Source organism: Gavia stellata, chromosome 1, assembly GCF_030936135.1.
Source record: "Gavia stellata isolate bGavSte3 chromosome 1, bGavSte3.hap2, whole genome shotgun sequence".
Classification (NCBI taxonomy): domain Eukaryota; kingdom Metazoa; phylum Chordata; class Aves; order Gaviiformes; family Gaviidae; genus Gavia; species Gavia stellata.
In genome coordinates, this window is record NC_082594.1 from 116137902 (window position 1) to 116157269 (window position 19368).

The following is a 19368-nucleotide window of genomic DNA, read 5'->3' on the forward strand; positions in this document are numbered from 1 at the left end:
CGTAATCATCAAGAGAGTTCTTCAATACGCAAGCACTGCAAATCGGCATTTTTCAGTGCCTTCTTGGAGCTGATGCTCAAGTTGTTTCTTGCATGTAAAACAGATTAAAAAAAACAACAAAAAAAAAAATCACACTGCAGGAAGAGCTTGTTTAACAAAAGCTATGTTTATCTCAACAGCTGTGTAGCTCAGCAGGAGTGGTTTGACAGAGCACAGCATGGGTTGGGGGGATTTTATTTTGGGCTAATCACAGTCTGATCCTGTGAACTGAATGCCCGTTAGCAGCTGGAGAGCATTAGGTGTACCCCAGGGTGCATATTCTGCTTTAGCTCCATCAGAAAAGATGCAGTGTTTGCTGTGTGCTCCAAGGCTGCTTGACGATATGAACTCAGCAGAGTAAGCACAGACCATGGGGAGTTTCTTTTCAAAAGTACATTCCTGACCCAGGCTAACGCTATGTGAATGCATCTGCCAACAGATGACTACAGAAAATAACAGCTACAAAAGAATCCCAAGGATAGAACATAGACACCAGCTTTAGTGTGATCAAGCCTCTTGGTACCAAACTGGTTGGTACATACAGACCTCAAGTTGCTTTTGGCTTATTTGACAAGCCATATTTGAAATGTGATTTTCTAAGAATGTGCTATAGAGGGATGATGACAGCTGCAGCTAAGAGCTAAAGAACGTTTTGCATTTAGCAAAACACTTCCTCTGTGCCTTAGCATCTTTAGTCTTTCTTCTTCCCTCCTCTATACCCTAGCCCAAGCCGTTTCCTACATCAAAATTAACTCCAGTGAAGGCAGTAAATCAACAGTTCCAACAAACTGCTGCAGCTGGTCATAGACGGGCAGTAACGACCAGCAGGGATTAAATTTTTTTCTGCCTTACACCAGACAGATACCAGGACACAAGAGGGGCTTAAAATACTCACAAGAAAGGAAAAAAAAAAAATTTCCATTAGTCTGAAATGCACTTTACAATCACAGTCAGATGGGATTTCCATTTGTGTATCAGCAATTCAGATTCTTTTTCCTAAAGAAAGAAATTATATGCAAACAGTATGCTAATAGAAGACAAAGACTGGGATTTTGAGTGCACAAAAGACAGACTTATTTCAGGTTATGGTTTCCACAGCAACTTTTAATTTTATCCCTCATGTGTCTATCTGTCTAATAAGGTCTTTCACAACATTGATATATAATGAGATGTTCTGTTGATACGAAATTGTTAAGAAATTAATTTCTCAAGGAAAAAAATAACAACTTCTGTATATATTCACAGTTTCACACACACAGAGAAAAATGTACATATGCATAAAGATGTTTGCATATATGTGTACATTTTTATTTTTGCTATATATAGCACCATGAACTAGGCAACCACTGTCAATTACACAAGAATGACAATGATAAACAATGTGATAGTATGTACAGCTGGTAGAGATTCAGACCTGGAGGCAGGCAGTGCTCACAAAGGTATCATAGCTCTGCAGGCACTAACTTGCCTGATTAAGGAGGCAACCCTAACAATACACTAACTGCTGTTGTTCGATTCTAATCTTCCTGATTTGAATATTTCAAGCAAGTTGAAGATAAAGGCAAGCAGCCAGGCCAGAGCTTTTCAGTAGTTGGCTCACTCATCTTTTTTTTTTTTCCACACAACGCTCCTCTCTCACACAAAAGATGAAGTGAGTACAAGCAAGACATTTATGTACTAAGCACATTATTCTGTGCATGGCCGCTTGTTTTGCACAGAAGAGGGGATTGTATACTTCAGAGATGATAAATACAACACAGAAAGGATTTCAGAGGTTTTGTACGTGGTTTCTCTCTCATACGTGCGAATGGAAATCCAAAATTTAAGTACAGCTTGATACAAACACTACGCTATGGCATATAAACTCCGTTGGACTGTGGCAGCAGTCAGACAAAAATCAGTCCAAAAAGCACTTACCTTTGTTTGCTCAGCAGTACTTATTGTCAGCTGAAAGAATGGAATGAGTGGAAACGAAATTTTCAGAGCTCAGTACAGACTGATAAGATTGAAGTCAGAAGATCTACAGATGTATCATCAGCATAAAATGCCTTAATAGTGTAGAGTCTGTTTATAGCATCCTATTTCCTATTATAGCTCTGTTAGTGAATAAGAGTTGTGTGGTGGGTTGACGTTGGCTGGCTGCCAGCTGCCCACCCAGACGCTCTCTCACTCGCCCTCCTCAGCAGGACAAGGGGAGAAAATATGATGAAAAAGCTTGTGGGTCAAGATAAGGACAGGGACATCACTCACAAATTACTGTCACAGGCAAAACAGGCTTGACTTGAGGAAATTAATTTAATTTATTGCCAATTAATAAGAGTAGGATAGTGAGAAATAAAAACTAAATTTAAAACACCTTCCCCCACCCCCTCTTCTTCCCAGGTTTACTTCCTCCTCCCTCCATGCAGGGGAATGGGGAGTGGGGGTCAGGTGAGACACTGGAATAAGCTGCCCAGGGAAGTGGTGGAGTCACCCTTCCTGGAGGTGTTCAAGGAACATGTGGACGTGGCATTGTGGGACATGGTTTAACGGGCATGGTGGTGTTTTTTTGGTTGATGGTTGGACTTGATGATCTTACAGGCCTTTTCCAACCTTAGTGATTCTGTGATAGCAATACTTCATCTCTGCCACTCCTTCCTCACGCTCTTCCCCTGCTCCAGCGTAGGTCCTTCCCTTGGGATACAGTCCCTCACGAGCTGCTCCAACGTGGGTCCTTCCTGTGGGCTGCCATTCTTCAAGAACTGCTCCGGCAGGGGTTGTTTCCATGGGGTACAGTCCATCAGGAACAGAGTGCTCCAGTGTGTATCCCCCACAGACCACAGGTCCTGCCAGCAAACCTGGGCCAGCGTGGGCTTCTCTCCACGAGATCACAGGTCCTGCCAGCAGCCTGCTCCAGCGTGGGGTCCCGCACAAGCTGCAGAGGGGATATCTACTCTGGCATGGGCCTCCATGGGCTGCAGGGGGATAACCTACTTCATCATGGTCTTCTCCATGGGCTGCAGGAGAATCTCTACTCCAGCACTTGGAGTACCTCATCTCCCTCCTTCTCCACTGACCTTGGTGCCTACAGGGTAGTTTCTCTCACATTTTTCCCACTCCTCTTCCTCATTGCTGCTGTGCAGCGTTTTTTACCCTTTCTTAAATATGTTATCACAGAGGCCTCCACCAGCATCACTGATGGGCTCAGCTTTGGCTAGCGGTGGGTCCATCTTGGAGCTGGCTGGAACTGGCTCTGTCCAACATGGGGCAACCCCTGTTTTCTTCTCTCAGAAGCCACCCCTGCAGCCCCCCAGCTACCAAAACCTTGCCACATAAACCCAATACACCTTGTCATTCTTTTAAGCTTTGTTTATTTTCAAAAGTTTCAGTAATAAGTAAAAGTTGTAAATTCTTTTAAGTCCAAGTATCCTCCTATTCTGATCTCAAAAACAACATGGAAGTCAGCTCAGCTGAGACATTACTGAGATACACTCAGCTAAAGCAGGGAGCATCTGTGTGGTGACTTAACACACTTGGAAAAAATGCTCAGTTATAAGAAAAAAAACCTGACTGTCACTGGGAGGGTACTGCACAACCCTAAACTTGCAGACACTGATTGCTAATCCTACCCTGCAGTGCATCCCAGGAATGCACCAGAGGAGCATGCACCTGTGTGTAACACTGACCAGGCAAAGAAAAGCACTTTGCAAATAGTGAAGTCCTAACTTCAGAAGTCAGTGCTCAAGCAAAGTGCCACTGACTTCCTAGAGGAGTTGTTACTTCAGACAATGTCTCCTGAGTTGCTGAATCTTGCTTGCAAGGCGTAACAGTCTTTTACAATATACTTCTCCCGTATCCAAAGCACCAAGACCTGGCAACCCTGTGCTGGAATGAACCCTTAGTTAGTTTGAGATCTAGAAACACTGGCACTAGTCACAGAATAGCTGAGGCTGGAAGTCATCTAGTCCAACCCCCTACTCAGGCAGGGTCAGCTAAAGCAGGTTGCTGAGCGTTGTGTCCAGTCTGTTTTTTAATGTCTCCATGGGAGAGATTCCACAACATCCTGTAGGATGCTACAGGTGGTCCAACGTCAAGAAAAATCTACTCTGTCTCATCAGTTGACACAAAACACTGCAGAATAAAACCACCCTCCCCTGCCTATGCTGAACATATACTGATGTCCTCTGTCATAGGCAATCAGCTGTCCCCCTCTGTCTTGCACAATAAACCTATTTCTGCACAGCTTACTGCTGGACTTTTAGTAGTAGCTGAGTTCCCAGAATTGCTCCAGTATTGGGTGTTTCTTGAAGCATCATTTAGTAATTGACAGAACTATCATCTGGAAAAGCAAAGAGTGACTGCTTGAGATTCTACATTTATGTTTTCCTTGTTGTGCTAAGATGCAGATAGTAGGATCTACTTGGCAGAAGTTTTTGTAGCATTTAAACATAAGAAAGAATCTACAAAATATCAGCTCCTGATATAACATTAATGTAAGCTTATGCAAACAAGGAACAAGAGGAGAAACTCTAAATCCACCATGAAGCTAAGCCAAAATCCCTCTGAGAACAAATAAGAGCAAATTTGTATTGCAGCACAGCATTCGTACAGACATCTCTGGCTTAAATTCAGAGAAGACACATACTATGCTAGCATGACACTCCCAGGCTAGGATTCAGTGCAAATCCCCAAATTCAATGTAGGCTCGTAATTCTAGCTAAATCAGGAGGAGGATGATCAGCCCACTTTTGAAGAGCCATGGAGATACACTCCAAGTTGAGCTAGTCCCGTGACTGTTCTGTAGCACTATACACCCCATCTAGGCAGCCCCTACATTTTTAGGTTTATCTGCAAGCAAGATGCTTTTGCTTTGAGAGAGGGCCTGGGTAACATTTCTTTTTCAAAGAGAGGATAGAGGGATGGGAAGTTTTGCCTGGAGGGATACAGCAATTAACAGACTTTAAAAGTTCTTGGAGAAGCTTCCTGAAGTAAGGCAAGAAGCAAGATGCAGAGGTTTGGGTACAACCTGGGCCAACTGTGAGGCAAATTACCAGTCAGGCTCCCATGAAAGCTGCTTAGGCTTTTCAAGACTTTTGTCACCAAAGATACCGACTGCAGCCAGTGAGACTCAGGTCAGATATCCCAGTGAGATCCCGATGAAAGGAATAATCTATTGCATTCCTTTTCATGCACCAAGAGATTATTCCTTATCTCTTGCTGTTCCAGAGTTCCTACACCAGGCATCAGATTAAATATTGTCAAGGCATGGGAGCCTGGCTTGAGTGCTAGAGAACAACACAAGCCTTCACAGAAAAATAAAAGTCCAAACAAAGGTCAACTCAGACTAGCCCAGTCCACAAAAGGAAGTTCAAGAGGCTTCTCAGGGTACTGTGTGCTAAACTCTGTGCAAATTGATTTGATAATATAGTCAAAACCACTAGAAAATACATGGGAAACCCAGCAGCAGATATAGAGATACCTTGATAATGACAAGAGAAAGAGTCTGGCGGAAGTGGAGCAAAAAGCCTCCTTATGCTGTTTGTTTCTACTCTTCTTGGGGGAAAGTTTCACTTTTGCAAATGCACAAAGAGCCTGTGGTTTGTAATACCATTTTCTTCTTTCTCTGAAAATATTATTGCTTATTAATCAGGTAAAAGAGTGTCTATTTTCTACGGTCGAGCTCAGTCCACAATTGTTTGGTTATATACAAAGTTATTAACAATTTATGAGTTAGACATAGGTATAGTCCCATTCAGAGGAAGCATGACATTGTATCAGAGATATTTTGTTACTGTGTCTGAACTAAGTAAAATCACTGATAACCAAGATTGTCTGAAAAACCTTACTGACAAATGCTTGCTTAGTTTCTTTGAGCTGGATGCCTGTTGCTGCTGTGAGTGGTACAAAGTGGCATGGAAACTATGGAGGAAAAAAAAAAAACCTGGCTATGATGTTTTTGCATAATAATGCAAGACAGATGTCACCCAAAGCCAAATAAAATGCTCCATATTACACATTTGGATTTGGCAGGTGAGCTTAGATTTGCAGAAGCTGAAGCAGAGGAGTGGTTTATAGTCAACAGCGATTAATTTTCTATTATGTATTGGCCAAAAAAAAAATAAATCAAGGAGGCCTGGAGTAAGTACATGTCTAAGGGGAAGTTCCGTGAAAAGCACTAGAAAATTCCAAAACAAGTCTCAATTTGAAGCCTATTGTCTCCCTCCACCCGCCAACAAAAATCTTATCAAGAAAAAAATTCATTGAGAGGATCTGGCACCTACGAAAGCAACTGAATGGGGAATGCAATTGCATTTGATGCCAAAAGAGAAGGAAAGAGAACTGGATAATAAAATACTTAGAAAAGATAAAAATCAATAAACTGAGAAAACTAGTGCATGAGAGGATTGGGGAGACAACTTTAAAGAAATAAAGAGAAAAGAAAAGTCAGTGGTTGTTTAAAGAGGCACCATTAAGAGCAAAACCACAAACTATTTTGAGAAATAGAGATAGGAAACGTAGTAGAAGTCCCACTTGGTTAAATCATGAGCTCTTCACTGCCTCCAGCACATGACAGATGCATACAGGTTGTGGACAACAAGTCAAGTAGCTGAGGACAGGTTAACATTAACAAAAAACACTTCACAAAGGCAGAAGGACCAAGACACAAAGACATCAAAACCAGCAGGACAATATTCCACAGGTGGTACAGTTATTAGAGGAGAACCAAGGAAAGTATTATTTTCTCATCAGAGAAGAAAAGCTGTAACAAATGATGTCAAGAAGGCTAGATGAAAAATACAGCTGCAAGAAATATCAGCTTAGGAAACTGAGCTTTTCACTGAACTGGCAAATACCTTTAGGACATTTGCCCCATTTCCAAAGTCTGCAGGAAAATTATCTACCTTCTTCATTTCAATCCTGGTGTTGAAAAGTGGGATTTTAAACAAATCTTGTTCATAACCTGAAGTTACATTCCAATTTATGGGGTTCTAAACATAACTTCTTGTCAACTATTTTTTTTCCATATTCAGTGAACAGAAAGAGAATAAAGAACTGTTTGGCAGCATTGCAACACCTGTTATTATCAGAAGATAAATTGTTCATAGATTAATCAGAAAGCAGACATCATGACTATTGCCAAGAGTGCCCTATAAACATTATGAGTGAAAGTCCACACAACAAACAGGAGTGTTTTCATTTATAATCACATCTACTGCTAAAAAGCACAAGTGACATTCAATCAACTGTGCATTTGACTAAATAGTCAGTCTAAAACAGCAGTGGCAAGGCAGAGCTCTTGCAACAGCCCTGGAGCAGGGGCTCACACTCTCAGCCTTTTTTTTTCTTTTTATTTTTTTGTCAGAGTGTACAAATAGCTCACTCCAACACCCATCACCTTTTAGCAGCTCTCTCACAATGATTATTCAGTAAACAGTCAGCATTTTCCTATCCATTTTGACAAGGCCACAGAAGAATATGTGGAAGTTTGCAGTCTAAAATATTTGCCTTGCTTAAATTTGCTTTTGGTGCAAATATAATCAGTATAAGATCACCAAAAGTGTTCTTGCAATGAAGGAAAAAAGCATGGTAAATATACTCATAAAAACATCAAGTTGGTTATTTTCCAGACCAAATTTCTACAAGAGACAAAATACACAATTTGGGTTATTCTTTGGGTTACACCAAGATGCCTACCCCGTTACAAAAATCATCATGACAGAAAATATTTAACTGATTTTCCTCTCAATTCTCAAAACACTCAACAGATCAACTGCAAAGTCAAATCCAGGCGGAAAATGGGCACCTTCTCAGCCGTCAGCCCAGGAGAACGCAGCTCAGGCAGGAGCTGGCAGCTACCAGCCCCTGCGGGCAGCTCTCGGGCAATGTGGGGAGGGCTCCTGCACCCACCCTGCTGCACTAGCCCAGTAGCCAGACACTGCTGCACACTGGTCCCTGCTTCTGGGAGGGAGGGAGTGGACAGAGGTAGACCTGGCTGCAAGCCCGGCTCAAGCCTTTCTGATGGAGGAGGAGTAAAACCCCTGGTGAGCCACTGAAGCAGTGCCAGGCCTTTCCCTCCTTCCCCTCGCCCCCCTGAGGTGTGTGTCTCATGGCTTTTAGCCCTTTGGTGTGCAGCTCGTAAGACCAAGAAGCACGACACACACCCCTCTTTGGTGATGGCAGGCATAGAGGAAACCATCAAAGCCCATGCCTAGTTTGCCACCCTGAGAGAAGCGTGTAGTTTCCCATATGACAAAAGCCTGTCCTTCACCAGTCACAATCAGCAGTTAAGGTACCCAGTGACAGGCAGTGTGAACGGAAAAAGCAATTAATCATACTATTAAGCTGCAACGACCCAACATCATGCTCGCTCTCTTAGTCTTATCGTTCTCCTCTGTCAACCCCCTTCTCCAGTCTCTCCCATTTTCCTCTCTCTGCTTCCATACAAAATCATGCAACTCGCAGATCACTTTGTCTTATCCCAAGCACCAAGGGCGTCCTTTCTGAGCGTACCCATGGACCCATTGCATGGCTAATCCCATCCTCCTCCTTTCAAAGATGATGCTATTAGCAGAGCTGACAGGCCCACTAGGATAGTTATCACTTGTTGGCAGCTTGGATGTAACACATACTCCTGTGGTCAAAAGCTCCAGTGAATCGCAGGCAGCTAAAAAAGAAGCAAACTCTGTATCTGAACCCACCTACCACTTATGCCAGTATTATAACACATACAAAAGATGAGCAGAAAATTAAGTGAGATTGTTCAATTATTATGCTCTGCCTAGAAGCATTATTCATGTCCCAGCCTTTCTTACAATCACCCCCACTGGCCACATTATTCTCTTTGGCCTAATAAGTTTCATTAATCACATACAATGAGCTTCAAAAGCATGAGGGCCAATTTTATTGGAAGGAAGATACAACAGTTAGGCGGCTGAGGCCTTTTAGTGCCTGCAACATGTGGGTTTGCCTGAGCTGTGGGTTGACAAGTTGAGCAAAAAGCAGTAAACAGGTGATGATCAAAGCCTGACTAGGTTACAATGCTCTAAGCTAATTTTCTGAGAGGCTGCAGCAGGACTGGCTCCTGGGCCATCCCAGAAATAAGAAATCAGGCAAACCATAGTCCACATGGCTGTTCAGAGCTATCGAACCACCGGGAGATCCCATTTCATGGAATATGTGCAGCACGAAGGGACCTGTCTCATTGCCAGAGCACCTTGTTTCAGCACATCAGACAAAGTCTGCTCAGAATTTCTAGGAAATGCTGACACGTTCCAGATGACTGGACCAATTCCACCAAATACAAATTAAAGGGGAAAATAAAATCATGAGCACAGAAACCATGCTTTTCAGCCAGGGCTAATTATCACAGTGATGTTTCTCCAGAGGGTTTTACCCCCCTCACTATCATCTCCCTGCATTAGATCGTTCTCTTCAACATTTCACTTAGTGCAAAGGAATTACGAAAAGTTCTTGCTTTGCACCCTAAAAATCACAACACATATACACCACGATTGCCAAAAGCAGACTGCTCCACAGCCTAACTCTCTTTGTTTTGACAGCCATATCATCCTTAGGTCTGGTTGCAACAGTCCAGCTTCTGAATAAGACAGCAGACCCAAATTGCTGTAGCTGTCCACAGGAACGATCCATGTTCACTTGTCTAGGAAGCCTAGGAAGCCAGGTTTAGACTCAAGTGGGCTAAGCAACAAGAGATCTTTCCCCTATTTCGGCGGCTTCCCATCACAACCAACTCCTTGACAACACCATGACTGTGAAAGGTCCAGGCTGACAGGGAGAAGAAAAAAGGGTGCTGGATCATGCCCGTGATGCCCTGCCAGCGTGGGCCAGCAGAACTGGGAAATCACTTCCTTAGACTAACGCACTGCTGTGGATTTCACCAGAGCTACAAAACGCTTTTCCTAGCTACCACCACTGAAAACCTGTTTTCATTAGTTCCAAGCTATTTGTCACTTATTTCTCCCACCATGAAAAGGTGCGTCTCCTTCCCCACAGATGACATGAAGAAGCTGTACGCAGCTCTGGGCTAGTGACCCATCATTGACATTTAACACCACAAGAAAGGCTTCGCTTGGTTACCAGGCATGAACGGACTACCTTCTGTAGGCACTTTTCATTAAGGCAGAGAGTCGCTCTTCGTGCCTTTCTGACTAAAATGAAAGGCTGGAGCGATGGCAGTAGGTGCCCACCCTTGTCTATTTAGAAGTGATAAAGTGAAGTGCAATTGAAAGGCACTAGGAGATCCCCATGCTTAAGAACACTGAACGAGCAGAGATTACTTCCTCCAGCAACGAGCAGGCAAAGGCCATTCAAAACACACATTTGAGTATACTTACTGCTGCATTAGTTTTTTTGAAGGTTTCACAAATCTGACAAATGAAAACTGAAATTCACAACCAGCTTGTTGGGGGGGGGGGGGGGGGTGTTCAGCTTGGGGGCACAAGGATGAGAAAAAATAAATTATTTGGTTAGGGGGTTTTTTTTGTTTGTTTTAAACAAGCATACCACCTTCATTTTTCACAACTTAACACTTCTGTTCTCAGTAAAACAATGCTGTGATCTCAGCTTCTAACAAACTGGTCAATAAACATTTACCCAAATGGCCCCAGAAATCATTTAGGTAGATATTGCATATTTGCACATTGACTTTAAAATTAATCTTAGAAAATTGCCCACTGCTATTTCTCATTTCCATATCAAGTACAATTTCAAATTGGCTTTTTTTTTTCCCCATTATCAATGCAAACAGAAAGTTTAATTGGAAAAGAAATACATTAAAAGAATAAAAAATAAACAAAGATTACAAATACCAGATTGTCATCTGCCACATGTAACTATCTACCCAGAAAAAAACCAAAACTCTCATTTCTGCATTTCTGCTGGATGTGTTTCTCTGACCTTCTATGTTTTGGGGTCCCCTGTCTGACTTCCTGGTTTCCAACACAAAATTGCAAAGAGAATCCAGTTGCTAAAATGGAAAAAAGTGCTACATTTTCACCAGCAGTCTGTTACTCTGGCACAGAAATATGTCAATTATCGATTTGAGGAAAGACAGAACATACCTCAGAGTCCATTTTCAAACAAAATTCAGATAGGTATTTCCCCAACTTGGTCTCTAAAAGTTTCAAATGTTTCAAGAGCTTTACTGATATTTAGAGAGAAATAATTTACTAAAACAGGTTGCTCTCGCCCACTGTCTTCAGGTCAGGAAAGACAAAGGCTTTTGTTGGGCAGTTTTGAGCATTCTGCTGGCCTACCATTTGGCAAGGTCTGAAGTTTGTTAGCTGAAGTTCAAGTAACTGAGTATCATTAATAGCTGAGGGATTAGACTGCTTGTGCCTACACTGTTAATAGCCCATATATATCATTCTTGGATTGTAATTCTGATAGATACTCTCCGATAACGCAGGAGGCTTGACTGCATCTGTTTTCTCATGTGATGGTGTGGACCTGAAGTTCTTAGTCTGCAATATAAAGAAAAACATGTGCCATTATATTACACGGTATAATTTTGCGGAACCATCGTACCTATAGAGTCCAAACAAAAAACAAGACCAGAAGAAACCTGGTAGGCAACATTACTTTTGCAAAGAAAGTGTGACGTTATTTCTCTAAGCTCTGTGAGCAAAGGGGTAGGGCACAGAAGGTGAAACCTGAACTGACAGAGATGCAACAACCACCTTCACAAAGCCTAAACAGGACAGCCTTTTGAAATAGTTTTTTCTTAACGTGATTGAAAACAAATTTTGAAATGTCGGTGTTTTCAGCAAAATAGATGATAATGAACGATGCTAACTTCTCTGAAAAAAACCCAAACAAAACAGGCAGGCCACAGGCAATCCAGTTTAGGCACCTAAAATTCCTGAAAGCTTTTGACTTTGATCTCTGCAACTCCCACTCCTGTCAGTCAAATTGTCCTGAAGGCCATAGAAGAGCGTATCAGGAAATTAATCATTCTAACTTCAGAGCACTGTTTGACTAGTTTGCAACAAACAAGGCACACGGCCATTAATTTAACCGTGAGCAGAAAACAAAATATGAAATAATTGCTCTTTCAGTGTGCATTAAATGAGGCAGAAGCCCTGAGGAAAGCACATTATCATGCTGTTAAATATGTATCATGACACACGGGAATTAGAGAGGAAGTAAAAGTTACGATGGCAAATTTATCACTGCTGTTTCCTAGCTTCGGAGTGTTTGAACTGCAACTTAAAAAATAAAAGAGTTTCACAGCTGTGTTTGTCTCTAATACAGCATAAGGAAGTGCACACTTTTCCCTCATTGCAAAATGCCTGTCTGTTTTCATCCAGTCTTTAATCAGGCAGGTTTCTGCCATCAAGGGCAATACACATGCTTAAGCAAAACGTCAGAGTTAAGATTGTGAAGCAGAAATGTGAAAACATTAACTTCTGGGAGATTTAAAATTCAGCTTAACCACTGGCATTGTAAATGTAATTTACAGTATTCTTAGGCAGTAAATGCACTACTCCACTCTCGATCTAGTGCTTAAACAATTACTAAGATATTCTGAATATACATGAAGATAGGGCCATTCAAACAATAGACTCCCTCCCAGATACACTGTTCCTCTTTCCCCCCTCCAAGCACACACAGAGACAAATGGGAGTTTTGTCACAGCAGACACATTGTAATTAAATACATGATTTAGCGAAGAACACACAAAAAAACCCCCGCAGGGCACACACAAAAAAAGCCCACTTACTGCAAATGGTACCGCCAACCCACGTGCCGATTTACGTAACCGGAAAGCTGAAAGTAAGATGTCAGGAAATTAAAATGGTTTGATAGGGCAAGGTGCACAGCTGTTATGTCTAGAGTTCTCCTCTAGCTGCCCGCAGCTGTTGAAAGACTTTCTTCAAAATGCAGTTACACCCTTAGGTTAAGTTCTTATTTTTTATGTCCTGCTCTTGAACGCACTATTGTTTCGGTTTTCCCTTCATTGGAAATTTTGGTCACCCTGAGAGACAAGACTGAATTGACTCAGTTAGGTGCACTTTTCCTCAGTTCTGCAGGGACATGCTGGGCCACGGAACCCATCTGAGCACGTTTTCTCCTCTACCCACCTGCCCTAAAGAAGCACGTCACTCTGTGACAGGCTCCCGTCAAAGTGCAGCAAGCACTGGCCAGTGCTGCCACCGCCAATGACAACTGCACTTGTTTTCTTCTCCTGTCTTTCTGGTTTCCTCATCCTGCCTTCTCTGCTCTTCTAGTGCACACCTCCCCTCGTTGTTCCTTCTTGCCAACCCTCTTTCGCCCCATTTGTTCACGAAATACATCTGCAATGTAATATACCCAAACGGGGGGAATAATCTGAAAGATGTTGAGCGCGAAGAAGAAACCCAGACAAGCAGTAACTCTAGAGCCGAGCTAAGGCAATGGAGGGGAGTAAATCAGGCACTCTGATTCTCTGCAAGTTCCCTCCATTTACAGTTCACCCACCTTGATGTTGCCTTCTCCCAGTGCTTCATCACCTGCTTTCTCTGAAAACACTCTTGCCTGCAGCCTGCTATTTTCTCTTCCTCCTGTTTTAAGCCTCCATTTGGTCTACTACTCCATTCGTACCCCATCACAGCCATCTTACTTGACTCCAAGAGCAGCAAACCATTGTCTGAGTTCTCAGTATCAAATTATTCAGTATGAACCTTATCCAGTGCCAATGAAATCTACACAGCCTGAGAAACTATGAGTGTACTAGAGGAAAGTATGTACATTTGGCCTATTCTTACATTTGCTCAAGATAAAATTTATGATTGCTGATGGAAACAGGGGAGTTGTTTGTGTCTAGTCATCAGATTAGTTTATGAACTGTCATTCTTGTGTATAGTATTTTATGTCGGTAAATGCAGAACAGTCAAAATAATTCCAAAAACTCAGAACCTACCCTACTCTCAGAAAGAAATCCTTTTCATCCTGGGTGACTCTCTGCCATATATATAATGCATTAATATCATAATAACTATGGCTCTTACAAAACTCCGAACTTGTTTTAAAGTTCCACCCCTTATTTTATGAAGACTTTTCCAAAAGGACAAGCGTTGTATATGGACATTTTCCTCAATCCTTGCCTCCTACCCCACTCTCAGCAATAAAGTACATGTCCTTGTACCTGCACATAGTCAGAATGGACTTGTAATACATGTCAGGCTCATCAAATGACTTACCTCTGCACCTGAAAATCAAGCATAAAGTAACACCACTGACAGCAGCAACACTTGCAGATCCTCCTATCAGGAGATAGGGAAGCCTGGGGGAAGTGTCTGAGAGATGAGAAAAGAAAGCAGTTACAGAGCTAGACATCGGTATCCACTGACTACATGATGTTACTCCCTACCTTAACCAGAGGCAAAAGCTATTCCTCTACCCCCACAGCTCAAATGAGCTGAGAGACACAGATGAGATGCCTGGATGCCAACCAGCAATAAGAAGCTGGCTCACACACCCCGTCATTTGTGTGTCCAAACACACTTTCATTTTCAACTCATCTGCCCACACCATCTCCCTTTCTTCAAATGATTTTAGCAACAACAGAACTGACCAGCCACCCCTGCAAAATGCTGTTACTAATGACTGGTCTATGCTGAATTCTGTCCTGCATGCCTCTACTGAGATATTTTGGTGATATGAGCACTTATTTAGCTGTTCTTACAAATCCTACTGGCATAGACTTCTAACAGGTGCAGCGCAGCCAGCTGAGAAGCTGAATTTTACTCTTTACTACCTTTGGCCCTGGGAAAGATCACTTGAAAGTCAGACAGACATTCTCCAAGGTATTTTTCTCCAGACCATCACCACTGTGGGAAGCTGGACAAGATTCAACTCCAGGGGTTCAAAGCTTCACATCAAAAATGGGTGAGCTGTATCATGGTGGCTGTTGAAAGCAACTTATTGGTGATTAAAAAGGTCGCCGAAGCAGTGTATTGGGTTTGCGTGGCAAGGCTTTGGTAGCGGGGGGGGCTACAGGGGTGGATTCCACAAGGAGATGCCAGTAGCGTCCCTCATGTCCGACAGAGCCAATGCCAGCTGGCTCCAAGACGGACCTGCCTCTGGCCAAGGCCGAGCCCATCAACCACAGTGGTAGCGCCTCGGGATAACATATTTAAGAAGGGGTAAAAACTGCTGTGAAACAGGGGCTGGAGAAGAGAGGAGTGAGAATATGTGAGAGAAACAACCCTGCAGACCCCAAGGTCAGTGGAGAAGGAGGGGGAGGAGGAGCTCCAGGCGCTGGAGCAGAGATTCCCCTGCAGCCTGTGATGAAGACCATGGTGAGGCAGGCTGAGCCCCTGCAGCCCATGGAGGTCCACGGTGGAGCAGATATCCACCTGCAGCCCGTGGAGGACCCCACGCCAGAGCAGGTGGATACCCGAAGGAGGCTGTGACCCCGTGGGAAACCCACACTGAAGCAGGCTCCTGGCAGGACCTGTGGACCCGTGGAAAGGAGCCCACGCAGGAGCAGGTTTGCTGGCAGGACTTGTGACCCCGCGGGGGACCCACACTGGAGCAGTCTGTTCCTGAAGGACTGCACCCCATGGAAGGGACCCACGCTGGAGCAGTTCGTGAAGAACTGCAGCCAGCGGGAAGGACCCACGTTGGAGTTCATGGAGAACTGTCTCGCATGGGAGGGACCCCATGCTGGAGCAGGGGAAGAGTGTGAGGAAGAAGGAGCGGCAGAGACGAAGTGTTATGAACTGACTGCAACTCCCATCCCTCACTCAGGGGGAGGAGATAGAGAATTTGGGAGTGAAGCTGAGCCCGGGATGAAGGGAGGGGTGGGGGGAAGGTACTTTTAGATTCGTTCTTATTTCTCACTATCCTACTCTGATTTGATTGACAATAAACTAAATTAATTTCCCCACGTCGAGTCTGTTTTGGCCATGATAGTAATTGTTAAGTAATCTCCCATGGGTCTGTATCCCGACCCATGAGCTTTTCACCATATTTTTCTCCCCCCATCTTGTTGAGGAGGGGGACCGATAGAGCAGCTTAGTGGGCACCTGGTGTCCAGCCAAGGGCAACCCACCACAAGCAGAATGAGCAACTCTTGTAAAACAGAAGAGGGATAGAAAGAAGCACGCACTGAAAGCTTCCCCATACAATGCCACAAAAGATTTGATTTCAACTGACTAGCACAAAATTATTAATTTCTCTATCAACATGCACTAGAACTTTGGCCTATCACCCCATTCAACAATCTGCAGAGCCCTGGCATCCAGTGGGAACAGCTGCATAGAACAGCACAAAGAAGCCCAAGAGCATGATGAAGAGCAATTACAGAACAATGTTATTTACATGACAGGTCTAGGGACAGAGTCTGGTTTGTAGCTGGGTGGGTAACCAGGCAGGTGACAGTGGGAAGAGTGCTGTTGACCCAGCCTGTGTAGCTCACTCTGGTCACTGTTCCATTGGGGTGATGGACTTCTTCCATGGTGCTGTGATTACTTGCAGGGATCCAGGAGATGTCAGCAGCTGGCTTTCCGGCAGATGCTTGACAGACAACCACCCTTCTCTCATCACAGGTCAGAGTCACTGTAGGAGGGACTACAGAAGAAGAAGAAAAAGTCCACAACCATTATTTGTAGTTCAATATAAAAATCACCAACTGAGAAACTGAAAAATAGGTGGTATTTTTTAGTTCGCATGACCAATTCAAGAGATTTTAAAATAATTTGGAATATTAGCACCAACAATCTTTAGGGAAGAAAAATACATCAAGAAGTCCAAGGTGACTACCTCCAAAACTAGCTAACTGCATCTAAAAGTACTGCTTTCTCATGTTTTCAAAAAAGTGATGACAGTAGTAACAGGAGAAGATGGGATGACAGAGAGGGGTGGATTAAATGAAGACTTATAAGTATGGCAGTGCACATACTGAAGAAAACACAGCTTGCTGAAGCTCCAGCTAAAATATTTCAGAGATGGGGTAGGTAGAATCAAGAATTTGACAGTAGGGAAATAAAGGAGGAATCGGACAAAACTGTTCTGCCTAAAGTCCAACAACTCATATTCTGCGTTTGACAAAACAGACAAAGGCTTGGACAATACCTAAGCCATTATCAGAAAGGCAAGACCCTGCAGGGAAGAACAAAAAAAAAAAAAAATCAAGTGACAAAAATTAATAATAGCAATTCTAGAGTTCCAAAATTCATTTCCCATAATTTTTAGTTATATTCAGAAGGCTTAACTAATATGGCCAGAAAACAAAATCTTCTCCTACGTTGTTGTTTTTTTTTTTTTTTAATTTATGGATACCTAGAGATAATTTACCTGACTATCTGGAAAAGATTATTTGATGTATTCATTATGTTTTCTAATATTCTTTTGTTCCTGCCTATGTTGAAAACAGACTAATTTCATTTTTATTTCAGTGATGCAGTCTTATAGACAGCTTTCAGTATGTCTGGAAGAGTGAAATATTTCCAGATAGTGTCCTGAAACTTTTGCTTCCTTCCTATTTGGCTCTTAACCTAGACACAACACACATTGACCTCATTGTGAATTTTGGTTCAGCATCCTCTTGCTCAGCTTATAGCAGCAATATTTATTTAATATCTTCTGTTTGCATTAAATTAATCAAGAGTGTATACTCCTGGTTGTGTGAACATTCACACAACATTCAAACCCCACGTTACACCCGAAGAACTCTCTCAGAAACTATGCAGACTGCTGGATTTGTGCATTTTAAAACATCTGCAAACACAAAACCCTCAGATTATTTCTCCATAGAACAGCCAAGTCCTATTGTGTAACTTGTCATGCCTTTTTCCACTCTTCAAATAGCCAGACTAAATCAGCTTACCTCTCTATTTTCAATTCCAGTATGTATCCAAAATTAATTTGGTCTTTTACCACCAAATCAAATCACTTTTATCTATGCACACACACAAAAAAAAAAATCACAAGGTATGTCTTACCTATCACAGTCAGAGAAGAGAAAAAAAGAAAATTCCCTGCACTGCTGGCAATTTCACAGGTGTAATTTCCCTCATCACCAAGGTTCACAGGGTAAATACGAAGAGCAGGGTCACTGCTAGGTGAATATTTCCACATCATCCTCTCACTGCAGTTTAACTTCCTTGTCTCATTGTGATCACTTCTATAGGCCAACAAGCAGCAAGCGCTACATTTCATCTTCCATGTCACCATTAGCAAAGACACCTTGGAGACGTAAGGGCAACTCAACACAGCCTCATGACCAGCCTCCACACTCACCATGTTGTAAGCTACGTAAGAAGAAAAAAGACCTTAAAAATTATGCTACAGCCATTGTCAAAGCATAGGAAACTCTTGGCTTCATCACACTTAAAAATTTCTACTTCCATACTGTACTGGAAGGCTTGGGGACACATGTAAATAGTATTCAATTTCCAGGTCAGCTTCCTGCTGTCACTCTTTGAACTCTGGAAATGCGGTGGAGATGGTGCCTTTCCACTGTGGACACTGTGCAGGTATGTGATGCATGCTGGTGAGCTGCAAGTCCTCCATCTTTTTTTAGGCAACAAACAGATTTCTATCACTTTAATATGGGTTTTGAAAACTGATGGGGAGGGCAAGATTCACCCTTAAGGGAAAGGAAACTACTTTTTAAAAAAATTATCGTGTTACTGAATTAGGCACCTTCGTTGAAGTGCAAGTAAAACCAGGGACAGCAGTGGAATATATACCTGTAACAAGGTTAAAACCCAAGATCACTTGGTGCAGTAATTTACAAGGCATATTTAGTAAGGGGCATGTGTAGATACCAGAAACCATAGCTTTTCTGACACTGTCCCAGTTGAACAGCAGATGAGTCTTCCGATGATCTGTGTTGGATTCCTATCAGGTATATCACCCTGGGCACACGATTATTTTGCCAGCTGAGGGGACATCACTCTTTGCATTCACATTAAACAATAAGCAAAATTTCCCCTGGTGAACTGCAAAGTTTCAGTGTACTGGTGAGTTGGAAATACAGAGCACCAAAGAGTGCTGCATGTAGTTTTGGATCTTTCTTACTTACCTGGCCCTTCAACCAGATTGATTAGCAAGAAAAGGAGTGCAGCCAGAACTGCCCATGTCTGAGCCATCTTTAGCCGAAGGAATCAGCACTGCAGGAAGTGAAGGAAAAGAAAATGGCATGTAGTCACAAATTGTTGTGCAAATCCCTACAAAGAGAACATGTAGTAAAAACTTCCCTTTGAAAAAAGAAGTTCTAAACAAGACCCCATGTCAAGTAACATTGTTGTACTGAACAAAGTAAAGCAAAAAGGGTTCTGAAAATAAAAAACCCACTAGTGTTTACAAACAAGTTTTGAAAATCCAGGATCTCTGATACCA

General features: G+C 42.7%; 1 protein-coding gene across 1 annotated transcript; it reads right to left on the reverse strand.

Annotated features, from left to right (window-relative positions):
* Positions 1-11384: 11384 nt before the first annotated feature.
* LOC104259150 (cell surface glycoprotein CD200 receptor 1-B) lies at positions 11385-19118 on the reverse strand. Its single transcript, XM_009814466.2, has 6 exons — positions 19052-19118; positions 17967-18275; positions 16345-16593; positions 14220-14315; positions 12761-12807; positions 11385-11501 (listed from the first exon to the last, which is right to left on the reverse strand). The coding sequence occupies exons 1-6, from the start codon at positions 19116-19118 to the stop codon at positions 11385-11387; spliced, it is 885 nt and encodes a 294-aa protein (XP_009812768.2).
* Between the last annotated feature and the right edge of the window lie 250 nt (positions 19119-19368).